The 16960-nt window shown below is 33.6% G+C and overlaps 1 protein-coding gene and 1 long non-coding RNA gene across 5 annotated transcripts; both read right to left on the reverse strand.

Moving 5' to 3' along the window:
• Positions 1-220: 220 nt before the first annotated feature.
• Positions 221-3392, reverse strand: LOC131011177 (uncharacterized). Its single transcript, XR_009096777.1, has 2 exons — positions 639-3392; positions 221-557 (listed from the first exon to the last, which is right to left on the reverse strand). It is a non-coding gene; the product is annotated as an uncharacterized LOC131011177 (long non-coding RNA).
• A 2007-nt stretch (positions 3393-5399) lies between these two features.
• Positions 5400-10510, reverse strand: LOC131011175 (uncharacterized). 4 transcript variants are annotated; one of them, XM_057938973.1, is made up of 13 exons: positions 10058-10510; positions 9577-9654; positions 8747-8904; positions 8168-8243; positions 7901-7965; positions 7500-7755; positions 7178-7291; positions 6983-7089; positions 6852-6905; positions 6672-6755; positions 6153-6316; positions 5856-6004; positions 5400-5651 (listed from the first exon to the last, which is right to left on the reverse strand). In XM_057938973.1, the coding sequence occupies exons 1-12, from the start codon at positions 10350-10352 to the stop codon at positions 5857-5859; spliced, it is 1599 nt and encodes a 532-aa protein (XP_057794956.1). In that variant the 5' UTR covers positions 10353-10510; the 3' UTR covers positions 5400-5651; position 5856. The 4 variants fall into 4 exon arrangements, with proteins under 4 accessions (XP_057794956.1, XP_057794957.1, XP_057794958.1 ...); XM_057938974.1 differs by having other exon boundaries at positions 5400-5627; positions 10058-10480; XM_057938975.1 differs by lacking the exon at positions 9577-9654 and having other exon boundaries at positions 10058-10487.
• Between the last annotated feature and the right edge of the window lie 6450 nt (positions 10511-16960).

Below are 16960 nucleotides of genomic sequence, written 5' to 3' on the forward strand. Positions count from 1 at the left end.
GAATCAATATTTTGAAACAGTCATACCAGACCATGCCTTGTTATGGCTTTCTTTTGAACTTGAAATATTATTTTTTTGTGTTATTTAAGAACCTGAACTTGAATCCAGGTCTTGTTGTCATTTAATTTTGTTTATGAAGAATGAACATGTTAGTTTTGCATTTCATTTTACATTATTGTATTGCATTTCAGTTTAACAATCCTATTTTGCACTTGAATGATGATCAAAGCAAATCCTTTTATTGCATTCAAAGTGTGGGTTACAAGAAGACCATCTAACACTAAAAAGAAAATAAATACAGGAAGATCAACCAAGATATAATTGCAACAACATATGTCACTCTAATCTTTTTTCTTCCTTTCTTGTTTTCTTCTTTCAGTTTTTGGATTACATTCCATAGCTTTTCGAGTTCATCCTCCAATTCACATGTTAAAGTTTTCTTTGCTTGGCTCAACTCATTCACCAACTTCTTGTTCTCCTTCCTCAATTCTATGATAACATCTCTACCTTGAACACAATGCTTCATCATGCCATTCGAAATACCCGCAATTCTTAGTCTGAAGAGGGAGTATTAACAACAAAATTACACAAGCATTTATCGTCGGTCCAAGATGTCAAAATTACAAGTACTTGAATACCTTCCAGTTTTGACAGCCATAGAACCTCCGACCGGGATTGTCGTCGGTCCAAGATGTCATTCTAGGGGCTTTCAACCTCCTACCTTCAAATACGCATGAACAATACCTTGGTTCTTCATAGTTTATATCCATCTTTGAGCTCCTACTCCTACTTGCCAAACTGCCCCGCAAATTGCAAGACATATTGGAACTCATCTTATGTGTTGACTAAAGGGAGAGAAACCCCAAGCTCAATCGTGCAAATTTCGTGTAATTCTTCATCTAATACTTTGAAAATTGAAGAATGTGAAAAACTAGGGTTCGTGTATACAAGATTGAGGATTGGGGATGACATATCCCGCTATTAAGAGTTTCAACGGTAAGTGGGGCCCATTTTCGAGTAAAAATTAAAAATATATATAAATAAATACTGGACGGACGATTATCGAACGTCGCAAACATGGACGGAATTTTTTAAAAAATACAATAAGGTCTGCCATGCCACTTACGATTCGTGAGGGATGAAATTAAAAAAATACGGGACTACCTTGAGGTTGTTTTTGCTATTTAACCCTATTATTTAAGAGCTTGTTTGTTAGAGAGGATTAGTGTATGCCTACGAGTCACTGACAATCTTATACTTTATCTGCCTCATCAATAATGTCTCAATTCATAAGAAAATAAATTAGGCTCCTAATTATACTAAAAGGAACATATGGACTCCTCCCACTTTTTGATTAAAGCAATTTTTGTTTTCTCTCTCAATATTAAACAAGTGAGATGTCACTACTTTATGCCATAAACAATTATTCCTTAGGCCATCCACACTGGGGGCGCGGACGCCGGCTCGAGCTTGGCGCCCCACACTCTCCCCCCCAATGTCGCACCCCCAATGTCCGCACCCATACCTTCCCTCCACACCTGGAGCAATCCCCCTTTTGATTGGGCGCGTGATATACATGGTCCAATCACAAAAATTTCAGCCTTTTAATTAAAATAAATTAATAAAAAATAAATAATTAATTAAAATTTGAATTTTTGCAACGGCTTTGCGGGCAAAATCTGGTATAGAGCCAATCCAAACGGCTCTTTGTGGTTTTTTTTCTTCTTTTCTTTATCTATTATTTTGTTTCTATAAATTGTTTCCTTTTTCTATTCACTTTCACACACAAATCAAGAAACGCAATGATCTCCCATAGATTGTAGGTTTTTTTATATATTTTTTTTAATTTGAAGTAATTTAGGACTTTATTTTTGTTGTAATGCAATTTTATTTTCAATCAACGTAGTGTTAAATTCTAAGTTCAATAAAATTTATGTTATTAAATATATTGTTAAAATTAATTGAAAACAAACAATAAAAATAAAGATAAAATAAAATATAAATTTTAAGAATCAAGGTGTTGGTTCTCCAATGTGGGGATTGACTCTTAAATGGTGAGGACCACTTTTCAGAGTTAATCTTGACTCTCCAATGTGAATGCCCTTATGTGATCTAATTTTTTAAGATGTTATTAATGAGACTCGGGGGAGTATTATGTTTGCTTAAGAACACTAGACTCTTTATAAAGCAAGTCCAATATGTATTATACAAATCCTTCTAATTTTGTATACTATCTCTTAGATGGAATACATAATATAAATCCTAATTATATCATTTATTAATTAATTAATAGATTAAACTTTCAAATTTTTATTATCTTAACATAATTTATTTATAAATTCAATAATTTAACATATGTAATCAACATAATATTGATGTCTTATAAGTTATAAGACATTCCACTCAAATATTTTTACTTTATCTGATATTGTCAAGCAAATGAGTCCTAAGTGAAAAATAATCCCAAATTCAATTCTTACAAGTCACAACACCTCCTTTCCGACTTAAAATTTTATAATAATACTCTTTTGTCCATCAAAATTAACATTTTTATTATTTTTAACGTCCATCAAATGGATGAAACGATTTCTCAATTACATAAAATTCACCAAATATTATACTAAAATCGCTACTAAACCAAATTGCCATTATTTTCATATGCGGGGGGAGTAATAATAAGTTTAACCTATTACTTCCGTGATGATGACATGTTACAACATTGAAGATGTTGTATAAATTAATAACTAAACTAAACTTAAAATATAGAACAAGTTAAATGCATTGATTGAGCTATCATACCAGCATTATCATCCATCACCTCCAAAAGGTAGTAGATTAATCTAATTAGTTGTACCTACAAGATAAGAGTTAAAAAAAAAAAAAAACAATATTTATTTTTAAAAGGTGACAAGGTGCTCCAAGTGGGGTGGGTTGGCAAATGATATTTATCGAATTCCATAAAATTAAATGGGCACATGATATTGTCAAAATTCAAATGAATAATTTGTTATCACAATAGTATCAAGAATCATAAGTTGCGGGTTGGTTCTGCAAATGAGTCAACCCGGTCGGCAATTATAAGTGTGGGCCCATTAAGTGTTAAAATTTGGTGTGTTCTTAAATTTGTTTGTCCCATACATGATTTGAGTCTTATCTGTAAAGTAAGAAGCACTTTATTACAGGTTAGGGCCGTTAGCCTGTCTAATTGATTATCGAGTTTTGGATAATTCATTAATCGAATTGAAATTTTCAGGTTCAGGTATTTAATAATCAAAATTTTTGATTATTGAATCAGTTTCGATTATCACTTTAAAAAGAAATTCGGGTATCGGTTAACTCGATAATCTATTCGAGTTAACCGAATAATAAAAATTATTTAATTAATTATTTATATATATTATATATTTTTTAATTATTAATTAAAAAATCAATTTTTAGCTAAAATAAAATTACGTTATATTTAAAGTATAAAAATGAGTTTTATTTTAATGGATAAGTTGTTATGTGTGTTTTTTGGAGATCAGTGTTCAAATCATCTAACTAGCAAATTATTGAGAGTTTTAATTTTTTAAATGGGTATTCGGATATCCAAACCGATTCGGTTATTTGGGTAACCGAACATCTAAAACGATTCGGAAACGATTAGTAAAATATAACATATATCGGATTCGGGTAATCGAAAATTTGGGTAAGGGCAACCGAACCGATCGACAACCCTGATTACACTTACAAGCATATGAAAAGGAATTATAATTTCAATAATTGTAAATACATTACATATACATTTATCCTATGGAGGGTTATTCATAAATAGACGCATCATCTTAATCTGATCAGAAATATTGAATTGAGCCATTAAATAAACAAAAGAGATCAATACAAATTATATTCATAATACTTTTAAATTCGAATTAAAATAACACCATAAAATCAAAATTCGAATATAATTTATGAATAACCTATTATGAAATACTTTAAAAAATACTGTGTAAATTTTGTGATAAATGGTAGTCATAACAGAAAAGAAGTTCAGATGAAGTCCAATATGTATATTATATATTAAATCAAAGAATTTGATTGTAAAAAATAACCCAATGAATATTAGGTTTAATTTTTTAATTATTGGTTAATGGATCGTGATTATTATTCATCAAATACTTTCTTAATAAACAAATAAATAAAAATATTTTATAATCATTTAGTGATGGGTTAAATTATTAAATAAAATGGGCATTGACCCAATATCAAAATAGTTTATTTGAAAAAAAAGCATAAAATACTCATAAACTATGTTTATAGTATTGTTTATATTTTAAAAATATTTTTGGTTCCTATAATTAATTGATGAACAAATCATTATATTTTGTATAATTTTAATATATATTGTAATATATCATATAAATATTCCATTATACACAAGAAATTTTATAAGATATTCATGTTATGTAACATATTGGTACAAAATATACTTTTAGCAGTGAAGTTATATACTCTCTCTATCCTCATAAAATGTGTCCAATTTGTCATTTTCGTACGTCCTCGTAAAATGTATCCAGTCTATTTTTGGTAAGTCTCCACTCACAACATATTCAATTATTTTATTAAAACTAGTGCCATTTCGAAATGGATACTTTTTATAAGGAGGAGGGAGTATAATTTTAGTTACCATAGAATAACGCTGCAATTATATTTACTTTTCAACTTTTTCCGCTTTTTTATTATGATATCTTAAGAAAGTATATTTATTATGTTTAGTATGGTCAATATCATGAACCTTATAATATTAAATTGGTGGTTATTTTACAAAATTGCATATAAGAATAAAATAGTTAGTATAATTATAATATTAAGAAAGTATATTTATTATGTTTAGAATGATCTTATTTTTTATACAAGAATAAAATATTATTCTCAAAATATAATTATAAAAAAAAATTATGTAAATTCATCTAGAATAATTCACACAATAAAGTTCAAATTAATGAATTTATATTTTATAGTATAATTTATACACTAATACACAATAAGTTTGTAAATTTTTTTGGATGAAGAGGGGTACCTTGGAGATTGAATCATAACTCTCTCTATTAATAAAAATGGTCTTTACTGCTTGGCTCCCTTCTTATAAATTTTTTTATACGTATATTGTGCATGCACAGGTACAATACTGGTAAGTTGTGAAGGACAAGAATTCAAGATCACGATAAAAACCAACATTGATAGTAAAAGACGGCACGCAGTGTAAAATTGACTTAATTAACACCTTTTCCACTCCAAGAATAAAATGAGATTAAACCAAGAAAATTTATTACACTAAACCAGGAATATTCTAAGGTTATAATTTCCGGCATAGCAATAGAAAAAACTAAAATAAATTAGTTGCAGAGGAGACAATAATGTGGTATAAAATTCTGCCATTTTCAGGTGTGTAAAATTGTTGGAAAAATATCTATTTTTTATAGTACAACAAATCTAAAAAGTAGAGAATCTCAAAAACTCATTTACTAGAGTGAGAAAGGAGTGCATTGGATTAAAACTAAGGTCCTATCATGATCTTCAAGAACACAAGCACAGAAGAAAAAAAATTCAGCTACCTTCGATATTCGACGAGGAACGAGCATTCCCACCTGTGAAATTGTTCAAATGCAACCCTGAGTAAATATTTCAAAGGAACAACTGTCAGGATCTCGCTTCAAGCCCCTTGAGGCGAAAGTACAGTCAGGCAGGTTGATTCAGATGCTAATGCAATTACACTCATAAAGCTCGATTTTCTTTCACACGAGTGTGCATGTGTGCAAGCCACAATATCTCCTGTGCTTCGGATTTGAGACAGGTTAGTCCAATTATCAGTTTACCTCATGTCCGAACCCACAAGGGGTCCAAAGAGACTGTCCTGTCGTTTCTGTTCTGCAATGATGCTGTTCGTGAGGGAGGTGCGTGCACAGTAATTGGAAGAATCCACTCACATTTATCCCTCCCCTCTATCATAAGAGGATGCTCGTACCTATCCATGAAAGGAAGCAAAATCGATTGAGAAACCAAAAGGTAAAAAGAACTTGTCCACAGCATCAAGATCGAACAGAAGTAATATGTTGATCCCTTTCTACTTTAATAAGCAGGTAACCACACACTCGTCGGTAAAAGAATCATACCTTGTCAAGTCCATATTCCTTGGACTTGTAAGAAATTCAAATCGGAGAGCCCATTGCACAGAGACATAGCGGGTGGTGAAAGTCATGGGCCCATCCATTGGAATGGAAAAGAGAAAGCTTGTCTGGACTAAATCAGCCACAACCTCATGGTGATCGCTAAAAACCTGTAGAATACAAGGTAGAGACGGCAGCTATTAGTTGCTGCTATTGAAAATGAAGTTGTGGTTCTTATTTTCAGAATCACTGTTTAATATTGTTTACTTCTACGCCATGAATGCACTTAAATTAATGGCTTCCAGTGGTCTCAATCTGTAGCCTAGGACCACCCAGATTTAGAAAATACTGCAGTAGAACATTCTAAATACTTGGGCAGTAGTGTAAAACCTCGAAACAGAACAATATTGTGCTATAAGCAAAGCTTGTGTGGACATACTTTCAGAACAACCATCACATTGATGTCCACAAGACTTCTAATTCTTAAGAGGGAATATGCAGTCAATTTGCAAGTTAAGTATGCACCTTGGTTATAGTGGGAGTATGTCTTCGAGAATGATGTACATAATTCCGACTTATAGTCTCTGTCATCTCCAGGGATACTGACAGCTAAAAGTGGCATAAAATATCCCAGTCAACTTCGAAAGCATTAAATATTAATGAAAGGCTGTTTACAACTCTATAGTACTGAAAATTCACCAATACCTCAAGACATTTTCTAGTCCCTTCCTCATGAAAGAAAGTAAGGGTTCCACCGATCTGCGCATTACAAAAGGATAGACTGATGACTAGAGAATGAAGAATGAAATTTGGGTAGAAAAACTCTCATGCTTTACCATATCACAGAAGTAGTAAGTTGACTCAGAGTTCTTAGGTGAAAATCTCAGCAGTACTTGATCATCGAGTCTGATATTATACGACCTTCCTCTAACAAAACCTTCTGCTGCAGAAAAGATTAGCAGAAACATTAGTCTTAAAATAATCAAGGGTAACTCACATACCAGGAAATTGGAAAACCGAAAACAATTTACATGTTCCAGATTCAACAGGTACAGAGGCAGATTGTATGGTTGAGTCATCTTCTGCAGAAAAAGCTTTAAGATGTCTTGGCGGTTGACTGGGAGATAAAGTAGTTGGAGACCTGTCTGGTGACAGTATCAAAATTCATCAACACCTCAAAGTGCAAACAACACAAATAGCTGCCTACTACTAAGAATTTTCTCAAAGGGTAACAGTTCAAACTTTGTTATAGGTGGTTAAACTATCAAATGTAGTATCGTGTATTATAGTAAGCATTAAGAATACAAATTATATATATATATATATATATAGAGAGAGAGAGAGAGCATTTACCGGAAGCTGAATCATTTAACACCTCGGCTATAGACAGCCTAGGAAGTCCTGCATTTGAGGCTATGCTAGCACGTCCCTCAACATAGAGAGAACCTCGATTTGAAGACCTCCCAGAAAATGACTGCAGGGACAATGAACTTCCAAAAGTTCTACTTAAATCTTCCTTCATAGGGTTATAGGAAGAGACTGATGAAATTTCATCCCTTGAACTTTCATACCCTTCTTCAACTCCATCAGAAGACTCATTCACTTTAGCCTATAAAGAAAGAACCAAACAATCCATAATCACTATACCAGAACTGAAGTTACCCATTGCCTCGTGTTCTCTTAGGCTTATGGAGAACAGATTTAAAACACTTAAAAGTCAAGGAACAGTTTTGGAAGAGAGGGAGCGGATTTACCCACTCATCAGCACCAAGTTCTTTCCAGTATACATCCAAGAGGGCTGGTACTACAGGAACTATTCCTGAGAAAGTCAAACAATGTAAGACAAAACTATTTCATAAATGAAAGGGAAATACTATATAAAGCCAATTGTTATGAGGTATGAGTTGAAGACAAGTCTTTTAGTTTAATTAAGCTCTTAGATAATATTTGGAATATAATCTAACCCAATACATTTATTTAGGAATAAGAACAAAATGGAAAAGGACATGACATAAACTTACCATCAGTGTGACCTTCTTCACCGACCATGCCATTGGATTTCTGAGTAACCCATATCTGTAGGGGTAGACGTTCTTCCTGGAATTCCAAAGGTATTTAAGCATGACCAAAGTAGATGCGCCAGGAAATGGAAGAATATCAATTAAAAGGAAGAAAGCGTGAAGCTAGATATCGGATTATTCATGAGTGAAAAGACAACAAAATTAACCAAGTTCAGTTGACAGAGAAAAGGATAACTACAAATACATGACCCATAAGATCTTTACACCATTTACAGTGCGCAAAAGGAATTCAGAAGAGAAATTAGGAGAGAGCTAACAGCTTAAAAAAGGAACAGAACATTTTGGGTCTATTAATCTGCAGTCTGAGTAAGGATGAAACAAATGAGTTGGTATGTTAAATGTAACATAAAGGATAAATCAAAATAAAGGAGGATCCAATTAACAACATATCTAATGGCTACAATATGCAAGAGCTGACAGTATAAACATCACCAGAAGATTTGAAGTAGTACTTGTCAGTACAATAGAAACAACTAGTACAGCAGCAAGCATAAAAGCCGTGAAAAATGAGAAGCTAACCAGTTCAGGAACTTCTTGTCTTGACTCTACTCGAGAGGTTCCATTTTCAGAGACCAGATATTGACCAGTCAATGTAGTCTTAATATAGTACAAATACCGTATTGTTGCACCTCTGTAAGATGGAGGTATAAGGCTTGGTAGAAGGGTCCGTACAACATCTACAAGTTAAAAAGAATTAAGAGCTACAATCAGATATGCTACCAGTAGGAACATGGAAAAAGATTACTCCTCAAACCATTGCAATAAATTTAAGAAATTACATTATAGCAAGCTAGAACTAAGAGCTACAATCAGATGTGATACCAACAGGAACATGGAATAAGATTACTGAAACCATTGCAATAAATTTAACCCATACATTTAACTGCTCTGACAAATCATTGGACATAAATGGAGATGCAAGTAATTTCTAGACATACTCTAATTAAAGCTAGGTCAAGCCACAAACAGCCCTTTGCAAGGGCATTGACGGGTAGTTTTAGACAAACGAAGCTTGATTTGACCATTGGCATCATTTACCAGGAGAAGCACCAAATACATAACATACCAAGACAATTGATGTTTCTTAATATGGACCACACTGGAAGAGTTATTTAGGTTTATTAACAACATACGATTAGCAGACATGTATCAATAGAAAATGGTTTAACTGGCAAGGCAACCATATCAATTTACAATACATTAAGAAGCATGCAACAATAATAGTGGAGCAGTGTGGACTGACATCAATTCGAGTTTACATATCCCAAATATGCTGGTGCCAATTTCGACATTCTATCAGTGCAAATAAGTAATATACAACATGAACTATCAATTTTAATCAGCCTTACAAGTTCCAGTTGCCTCGCTGGACAGAACTTGATTTGAAACTATAGTTGGGCTCGAGCTATCCAAAAATACATACTCACCTGATGAGAAAAGGATAAAAAAGAATTACACATGCAGAATAACACCTTGTGGAGTGGTTTCCTCTCTTTCCTCTTCTTCTTTGGATTTTTCCTTCAATCTCATCTCATTTTAGAAAGAAGAAATGCAAATGCAACATTGAGCATTACATATAAAGTTCGACATGTCACTGAATTAGGCATTTGAGTAAACATTTCACTTGATAACTAGAAGTCTAGAATCATCTGCAGCTTCTGTACTTATTAATTCACCTCATTCCTCACAATTCTAAGTTACTTGCATTTTTCTCTGTAGCTTGCTATAAATCCTACGCATCAGTACACGTACATTTCAAAGCTAACAATCACACACACATGAATGAGAAGATAAATTAGATTTTAAAAACATATATATGAAAATAATTACCTCTGCGCTGCCTAGAATCAGGACTAGGCTTAGGAGTGGTGAACCACTGTGTATCCAATTTTTCGATCCCTCTGATTTCAAAGTTGAGCTTCTCGATCAAAAGTGACCAGGAACTGCTGGCGTTTTTAATCTCGATGGTGACGGTGATCAAATCGCCGGGTCTGTACACTTCCTTGTCCGCGTCCAACTTCAGCTGCGGCGCCTTTACATTGGCGCCGCCGCTGGCGGTAGAGGAGGCGGTCGAATTGAGGCCGAAGAATGAGAATCTACGGGTGGGTTTATCAGGTGGCGGCATTTCTGGAAGAAATTCGATTTCAGTGCATCAATCTAACGAAGATCGTTGGATGTGAGTGCGTGTGTGTGAGAGAGAGAGAAAGAGAGAGGAGAGAGAGACTAATGAGATTCACAAAGCTTCAGAATTTTATTTTATTTTTTATTTTTTTTTCTGTGACCGGGGTTTTAGTTTAGTTTCAAAGAGCCAAATGAATATAGGAGTATATTTTTCTTTTTCATAAATTATAGTACAAAATTTTAGACCAATGAATATTTAGTTAGACATATGCTTGATTATTAATTTATAATTATAATTATGAGTTAATGGCATGTAAAATCAAAACTATAGACATATTTTGATTTAAATATTTAACAAAAAAATTACGTATGAATATTTGAATTTTTAATTATTTTTTATTTTAATTACGAGAACAATATCAGCAATATACGTGGTATTTTAATTTACGTGGCATATAACTAGCTGATGTGGCTAATAAATGTTAAAACGGCATTGTTTCATACTTTAAAAAATGAATAAATTAAATCTACCCTAATTACAATCATGTAGAATGTACCTTAGAGCATCAGCAATGAGGGCTCAGAAATCGCATCAAGCCCCCCTCCTGCGCGCCCTTCCCCTTTGCCACACCAGCGGCCCGCGGAACCGCTGCGCCCCTCCGCTCCGGGCTCAAATGGGAGAAAGGGATGGCGCGTGCAAGCCACCCCCCATATTCAGCCTTTTTTATTATAAAAAAAAAAAGAAAAAGATATTTGGCAGAAAAATCAGAATGTGGCCGTTGCAAATGTAGCCGTTTCTTTCGGATGTTGGCCATTTAATTATTATTATTATTATTATTATTATTATTATTATTATTATTATTATTATTATTATTATTATTATTATTATTATTATTATTTCTTTCTTTCATCTATAAATTGATGCTCTCATTCTTTATTTTCAACTTCTTCTATCATCTTCTACTCCTACTATTCTTCATCTTCTTCTCTTTCTTTTCTCACAAAAACCATGGAAGGAGATTGGAGAAATTATTGGAACCAACACCCCCAAAATCCATCTCCCGACGAATCAAATGCATTTGGCCAAGGATTCTCGCCCTTCACTCAAGAATCAAATGCATTTGAAACGGTGGGCGTAAATTTGAACGCCCGATTTGGGGCGGCGGCCGAGCCCGATCCCGAGGTGGAGGAGATAACATCTATGCCAACGACCACCAAACAAAGAAGTGGCTACTCTCCGCCGGAAACGATACTCATATGTCGTTTGTATCTCGAGCACACAAATGACTCTGTGGTAGGGACTGACCAAAAATTCACTCAGTATTGGGGCGCCATTGTCGCCAAATACAACGCTCAACGGCCCCAAGGCACCATTCCACGTGACATCAAGCAAATCAAGTCGCACTTTCAACGCGTTGCAAAGAACTGTAAGTTGTGGGAGGGCATACACAAAAAGTGCCGCGAGAATTGGGCATCCGACATGAGTGACGAGAAAATCATGGAGCAAGCAGAAAAGATGTGGATCACCGAGTTTCGTTCATCGTTCAAGCATCCATATGCATGGAAGATATTGCGCGAGTCTAGGAAATTCGCAAGCATTGGCGAAGATGTCCACTCCGATAAACGCTCCAAGGGCTCGGACGGTTGCGGCACAACGACTTCTAGCGACCAAAGTATCTCCACACGGCCCCAAGGGCAAAAGGCGGCGAAGAGAGACAAAGGAAAAAATAAGAAGAAGGCGGAGACGTCGGAGGAAAATACTCGAGCTCTCGGATACATGGCGGAGATGGTGAAGGTAATGGGAGTATTCTCCCAAACTCAACGCGACCTCAATCAATGTATGATTAATTTTTAAATTTAATGAAATTTGAGTTGTTGAAATTTAATTAAAAACAACAATTAAAATTAAATACAAAATAAAAAAAATTAGAGAGCCAAAGGTGGGCTCTCCCATTGTGGAGAATGGGCTCTTAAATGATGGGGACCACATTTAAGAGCCCACCTTGACTCTCTATTGTGGATGCTCTTATATTAAATCAACATATATGGTCAGATACTGTTTTCGTAGTTAAAATAAAAAACAATTAAAAGTTTAAATTTATACGCAAATGTTTGTTAGAAGTTAAAACCAGAATATGCCCTAAATTTTAAATTTTATAGACAAAATCTTTTGTTAGAGATTAAAATCAAAATATGCCCAAAATTTAATATCTCTACTTTTAAAAGAAAGTATACTCTTCAAATGAAACTGTCATATAGTAATACTCCATCCGTCCACCAAAAATAGTTCTAGGAGTGGATGGCATTAGGGCTGAGAATCGGGTCGGGATCGGGTACCCTACCCGAAAAAATTGGATATTCGGGTACCCCAAATTACCCAGTCAAAATGGCAAATTTCAAAGTCAAACTGTGAATTCGGGTAAATCGGGTATTAGGGTACCCAAATTACCCGATTTGGCTTAATAGGGTATTCGGGTACCCTAATACTCGATTTTTTTTTTAAAAAAAAATCGAAAATGTAGCCCCTTTCAGCCCTTGCCCTACATAATCGTATATGTTTTCAATTCCCTGTATTAACAAATACGGAGTAACATATAACAACAAATCAAAAATCAACAAGCACAAATCTCAGCTCCCAAGTTTAAAATTTTAAATTGAACGAACGTCTAAAGTACTCCTAGTACTTGTTACATAAACAAATGTCAAAGTCAAATACTCAAATACATCACAATCACAAAATGAAGTCCAGGTATCTGTGGTCAATGAGACCCTACCCATGCCCTTTTTGCTGAAGAAAGTCTTCAATCTATCTTTCCGCTCTAAGAAGACCTTCACACAATCAGCTCTAATCGTCTGCCTTGATGGAATATGGGACATTGGGCAAGCAGCAGCAACAAATTTTTTGAAACCCTCTTTTTCCACATGTATGAATGGGAGCTCATCAAGGATAATCATCTCACACAAAGTGAGCCGAACAAACTTCTGGTCGAATTTCCAAGCTGACAACACGCTAGTCCCATCCGTGCGAGTAGGTGTGAAATGCAATACAGTTTGACCACCTGTTGCATTTTTATGCTTTCTAGAGCATGAAATAGTATGATTTTTGAGGTTATTCGTCTCATTACGGTATGAATCAGCGCTAATTATAGCTCCACATGTCTTGCACTTCCCCTTGTGCGTCTTCTCAGGATGATCACCTTCTTCAACCCATAAAAGTAAGTATGCTTTCCAGTGATTTGAGCGTGCACTTCCTTTTCTTTTCTTTAATGCACCACTTTGAGCTCCAGTTTGTATTGTTTCTTCCCCGTCTTCGCCAATAGGAATATGCTCTAACCCATCATCATCCATATTATCATTCATATCAATATCATCTTCCCGAACTCTATTACTATTGCGAGAAGATTCCATAACAGTATAGCAAACTATAAAACAAAACAACAAGAAAGAATTTGTAAATTTAAAATCCGAATAAATAGAGCTGCCTTAGTTATTCATATGCACTGCCAAACTAAACAAATAACTCCATCATAAACAAAACTGCCTTATCAACTACAGTTGCCAAACCAAACATTTAGGTGATGGCTGGTATGTAGGAATGGAATTAGAATAAAAGGAATGGAATGAATTTTGGAATGGAATGACAATGAGAATGAAATGGAATGAAATGTAGTAATCCCATGGTTGGTATTTACAAGGAATGAATGGATATGAATGAAATAAAATTAACACAATAATAATAATAATAATAATAATAATAATAATAATAATAAAATATAAAATAATAATAAAAATAATAATAATAATAATAAACAACTACTATTATTATTATACAATTATTTATTTCAATTATTATTATTATTTAATTTAAAATAAATAATTTTTTTTATTTTGAGTAATCTCACAATAAAATAATATTAATTATTATTATTATATTATATAATTTAATTATTGTTACGTTTTATTATTTAATATTATATATCAATATATAATATTATATTATTAATAATCTTTTTATATTATTAATCTTTGTTACATTAACATTATATTATATTATCATATTATTAATAATCTTTTATTATTATTAAAATTATTATATTATTAATATTATTATTATTATTTAATTTAAAATAAATAAACTTTTATTTTTGAGTAATACCATATCTGTGGGAATACAAAATACCATGGGGAGGGGAGGAATGGCTAATCCCATATGCATGGGAATAAAATTCCATCGGGGATGACGATTCTCATCACAAAGACTATACCAGCCATAGGATTGGGAATGGACGCATGAATTACTATTCCATTCTCATTCCATTCTTGCATACCAGCTATACCCTTAGGAGGTGATTGGTATGCTGGAATGGAATGAGGGTGGAATAGAATAAAGATAGGAATGGAATGAAGGAGGGGAAATGAATGACAAACCATGGTGATTCCTTTGCTTGGTATGCATAAGGAATGAAATTGTAATTCCTTATTTGATTCCATTTCTATGATTGGTAGCTAAAAATAAATTCTAGGAATTAAATAGAATTATTTTGTTTTACTAAATTAACCTTTACAAAAAAAAAATCATTTTTCTTGCAACCCCAACTCTCTCTCTCCCCCCCCCCCTCCCATTTTTTTTTTTTGGGAAAAGGTGCATATTGGCCCCGGAAGTAGTAGCTCCTAGCGCGTATAACCCCTCTTACTCACTGTGTGTGCAACTAAACCTCTGAACTCCGAGAAAAGGGTGCAAATTTCCCCCTCTGACCTAACGCCGTTAAGTGTCTGTTAACGTTTGGGTTTAATTGCACCCTCTACTTCAGGGGTGGATATGCACCTTAATTTTATTTTGTTTGTTTTTTTATAATTTCAGCAACCCAACTCCGGCATCAACTTAACCGCCCCCGTACTCATCGATTCTGACTTGCACCTTGTCAGCTCGCACGCGCCCAATCTCTTGGTTGTCGACTGCCCACCACTTACATGCAGCAACGCCACCAGCTTCTTCACCGCCCCGCACAACAGCATCTCCTCCAACACCTTAACCTTTTAGGCTTATCTTATGATATTAATCGTGTATATATTTATCTATATAATATATATTTAAATTTTATTTATTTATTTTTGAATAATTATTAAAACTCTAGATAATAACTATGATTTTATTTTTGGTTAATTTAATATTTGTAAATTTATTTTAAAAGAGAAAAAAGAATGGATCCGGGTCAGGACTCGAGACCCTGTGAATCTAATGGATCTGGACATGAATCTCGTTTTTTTGGACCTAATGAATTTGGACCGGATCCTGACCTAAGTAAAAAAATACGGATATGGATTTGGATCAAGCAAGATTCGATCCAGGTCCACATCTGGAGTTGGTGATGCTGCTGCATGTCGGCAGTAAGCAGTCGACGATCAAGAGATTGAGCGCGTGTGATCTGACAAAGTGTAAGTTGGAGCCGATGAGTACGGGGGGCGGTTAAGTTAATGCCGGAGGTGGGTTGCTGAAATTATAAAAAAAAATAAAAAATTAAGGTGCAGATCCACCCCTGAAGTAGATGGTGCAATTAAACCCAAACGTTAACGGACACTTAACGACGTTAGGTCAGAGGGAGGAATTTGCACCATTTTCTCAGAGTTCAAGGGTTTAGTTGCACACACAGTGAGTAAGAGGGGTTATACGCTATAGGGGCTACTACTTCGGGGGCCAATCTGCACCTTTTCCCTTTTTTAAAAAAAAAATATTCTCGCCACCCCCACCCACCCTCCCCCAATTATTTATTTATTTTATTTTTCTCGCCACCCCAAATAGTGATTCCTGCGTCCATTCTCAATCCTATGGCTGGTTCATTCCTTTATTTTTTTTTCATTTTTCTTGCCAACCCCATGCCCCCCCCCCCCCCCAAAAAAAAATATTTTTTTTTATTTTTTTTTTAAATTTTTCTCGCCACCCCCACCCACCCTCCCCCAATTATTTATTTATTGTGAGTGGATAAATGAGCCCACTTAAAAAGTAGTGTTTATAATTATAATTAGGGGTTATTGCCAGAAAATACATATACTTTGTCAATTTTCTGGTTTATATCATGACCTTATAATTTGGCCAGAAAATACAACAATTTTCAATTTAATTGCAATTATAACATGACTTTATAGTCTGGCCAGAAAATACATCAAGTTTCAATTTATTCTCAATTATAACATGACCTTATAATTAATTTAGTATAATAATATCAAGTTTAATACATTAAATATTTTTAATTTTCTTTTCATCTCACAATATACTATATATAAATACATATATATTTGATAAATATATATCTATATGTAAATAATATATAATATTATTTACTTTTTAACATAGTTTCTATTATATATGTACGCAATTTTTTTTATTGGTCCAAATATTTTATAATTTCATAATTTAAATAAATAAATACTTATTATATATATAATATATTAATAGAACATTAAAATAAAATTTATATATATATATATATGCATTTGTGTCTTGAAAATGTAGATATATATATATATATATATATAAAACAAGATATTATATTGATGGCTTAAAAATACATACATATATATATTATGAAATAATTAATCATCTAACTTAATTTT

This window comes from Salvia miltiorrhiza, chromosome 2, assembly GCF_028751815.1.
Source record: "Salvia miltiorrhiza cultivar Shanhuang (shh) chromosome 2, IMPLAD_Smil_shh, whole genome shotgun sequence".
Classification (NCBI taxonomy): Eukaryota; Viridiplantae; Streptophyta; class Magnoliopsida; order Lamiales; family Lamiaceae; genus Salvia; species Salvia miltiorrhiza.

What these genes read in the sequence shown, in the direction of transcription:
- LOC131011175 (XM_057938973.1), bottom strand. Translation starts at nt 10,352, where the DNA reads ATGCCGCCACCTGATAAACCCACCCGTAGATTCTCATTCTTCGGCCTC. An exon ending in TGATTCTAGGCAGCGCAGAG is followed by an intron (nt 9,655 to 10,057) that starts GTAATTATTTTC and finishes TTTTCTCATCAG; the next exon opens with GTGAGTATGTATTTTTGGAT. An exon ending in GTTAAATGATTCAGCTTCCG is followed by an intron (nt 7,292 to 7,499) that starts GTAAATGCTCTC and finishes TACTGTCACCAG; the next exon opens with ACAGGTCTCCAACTACTTTA.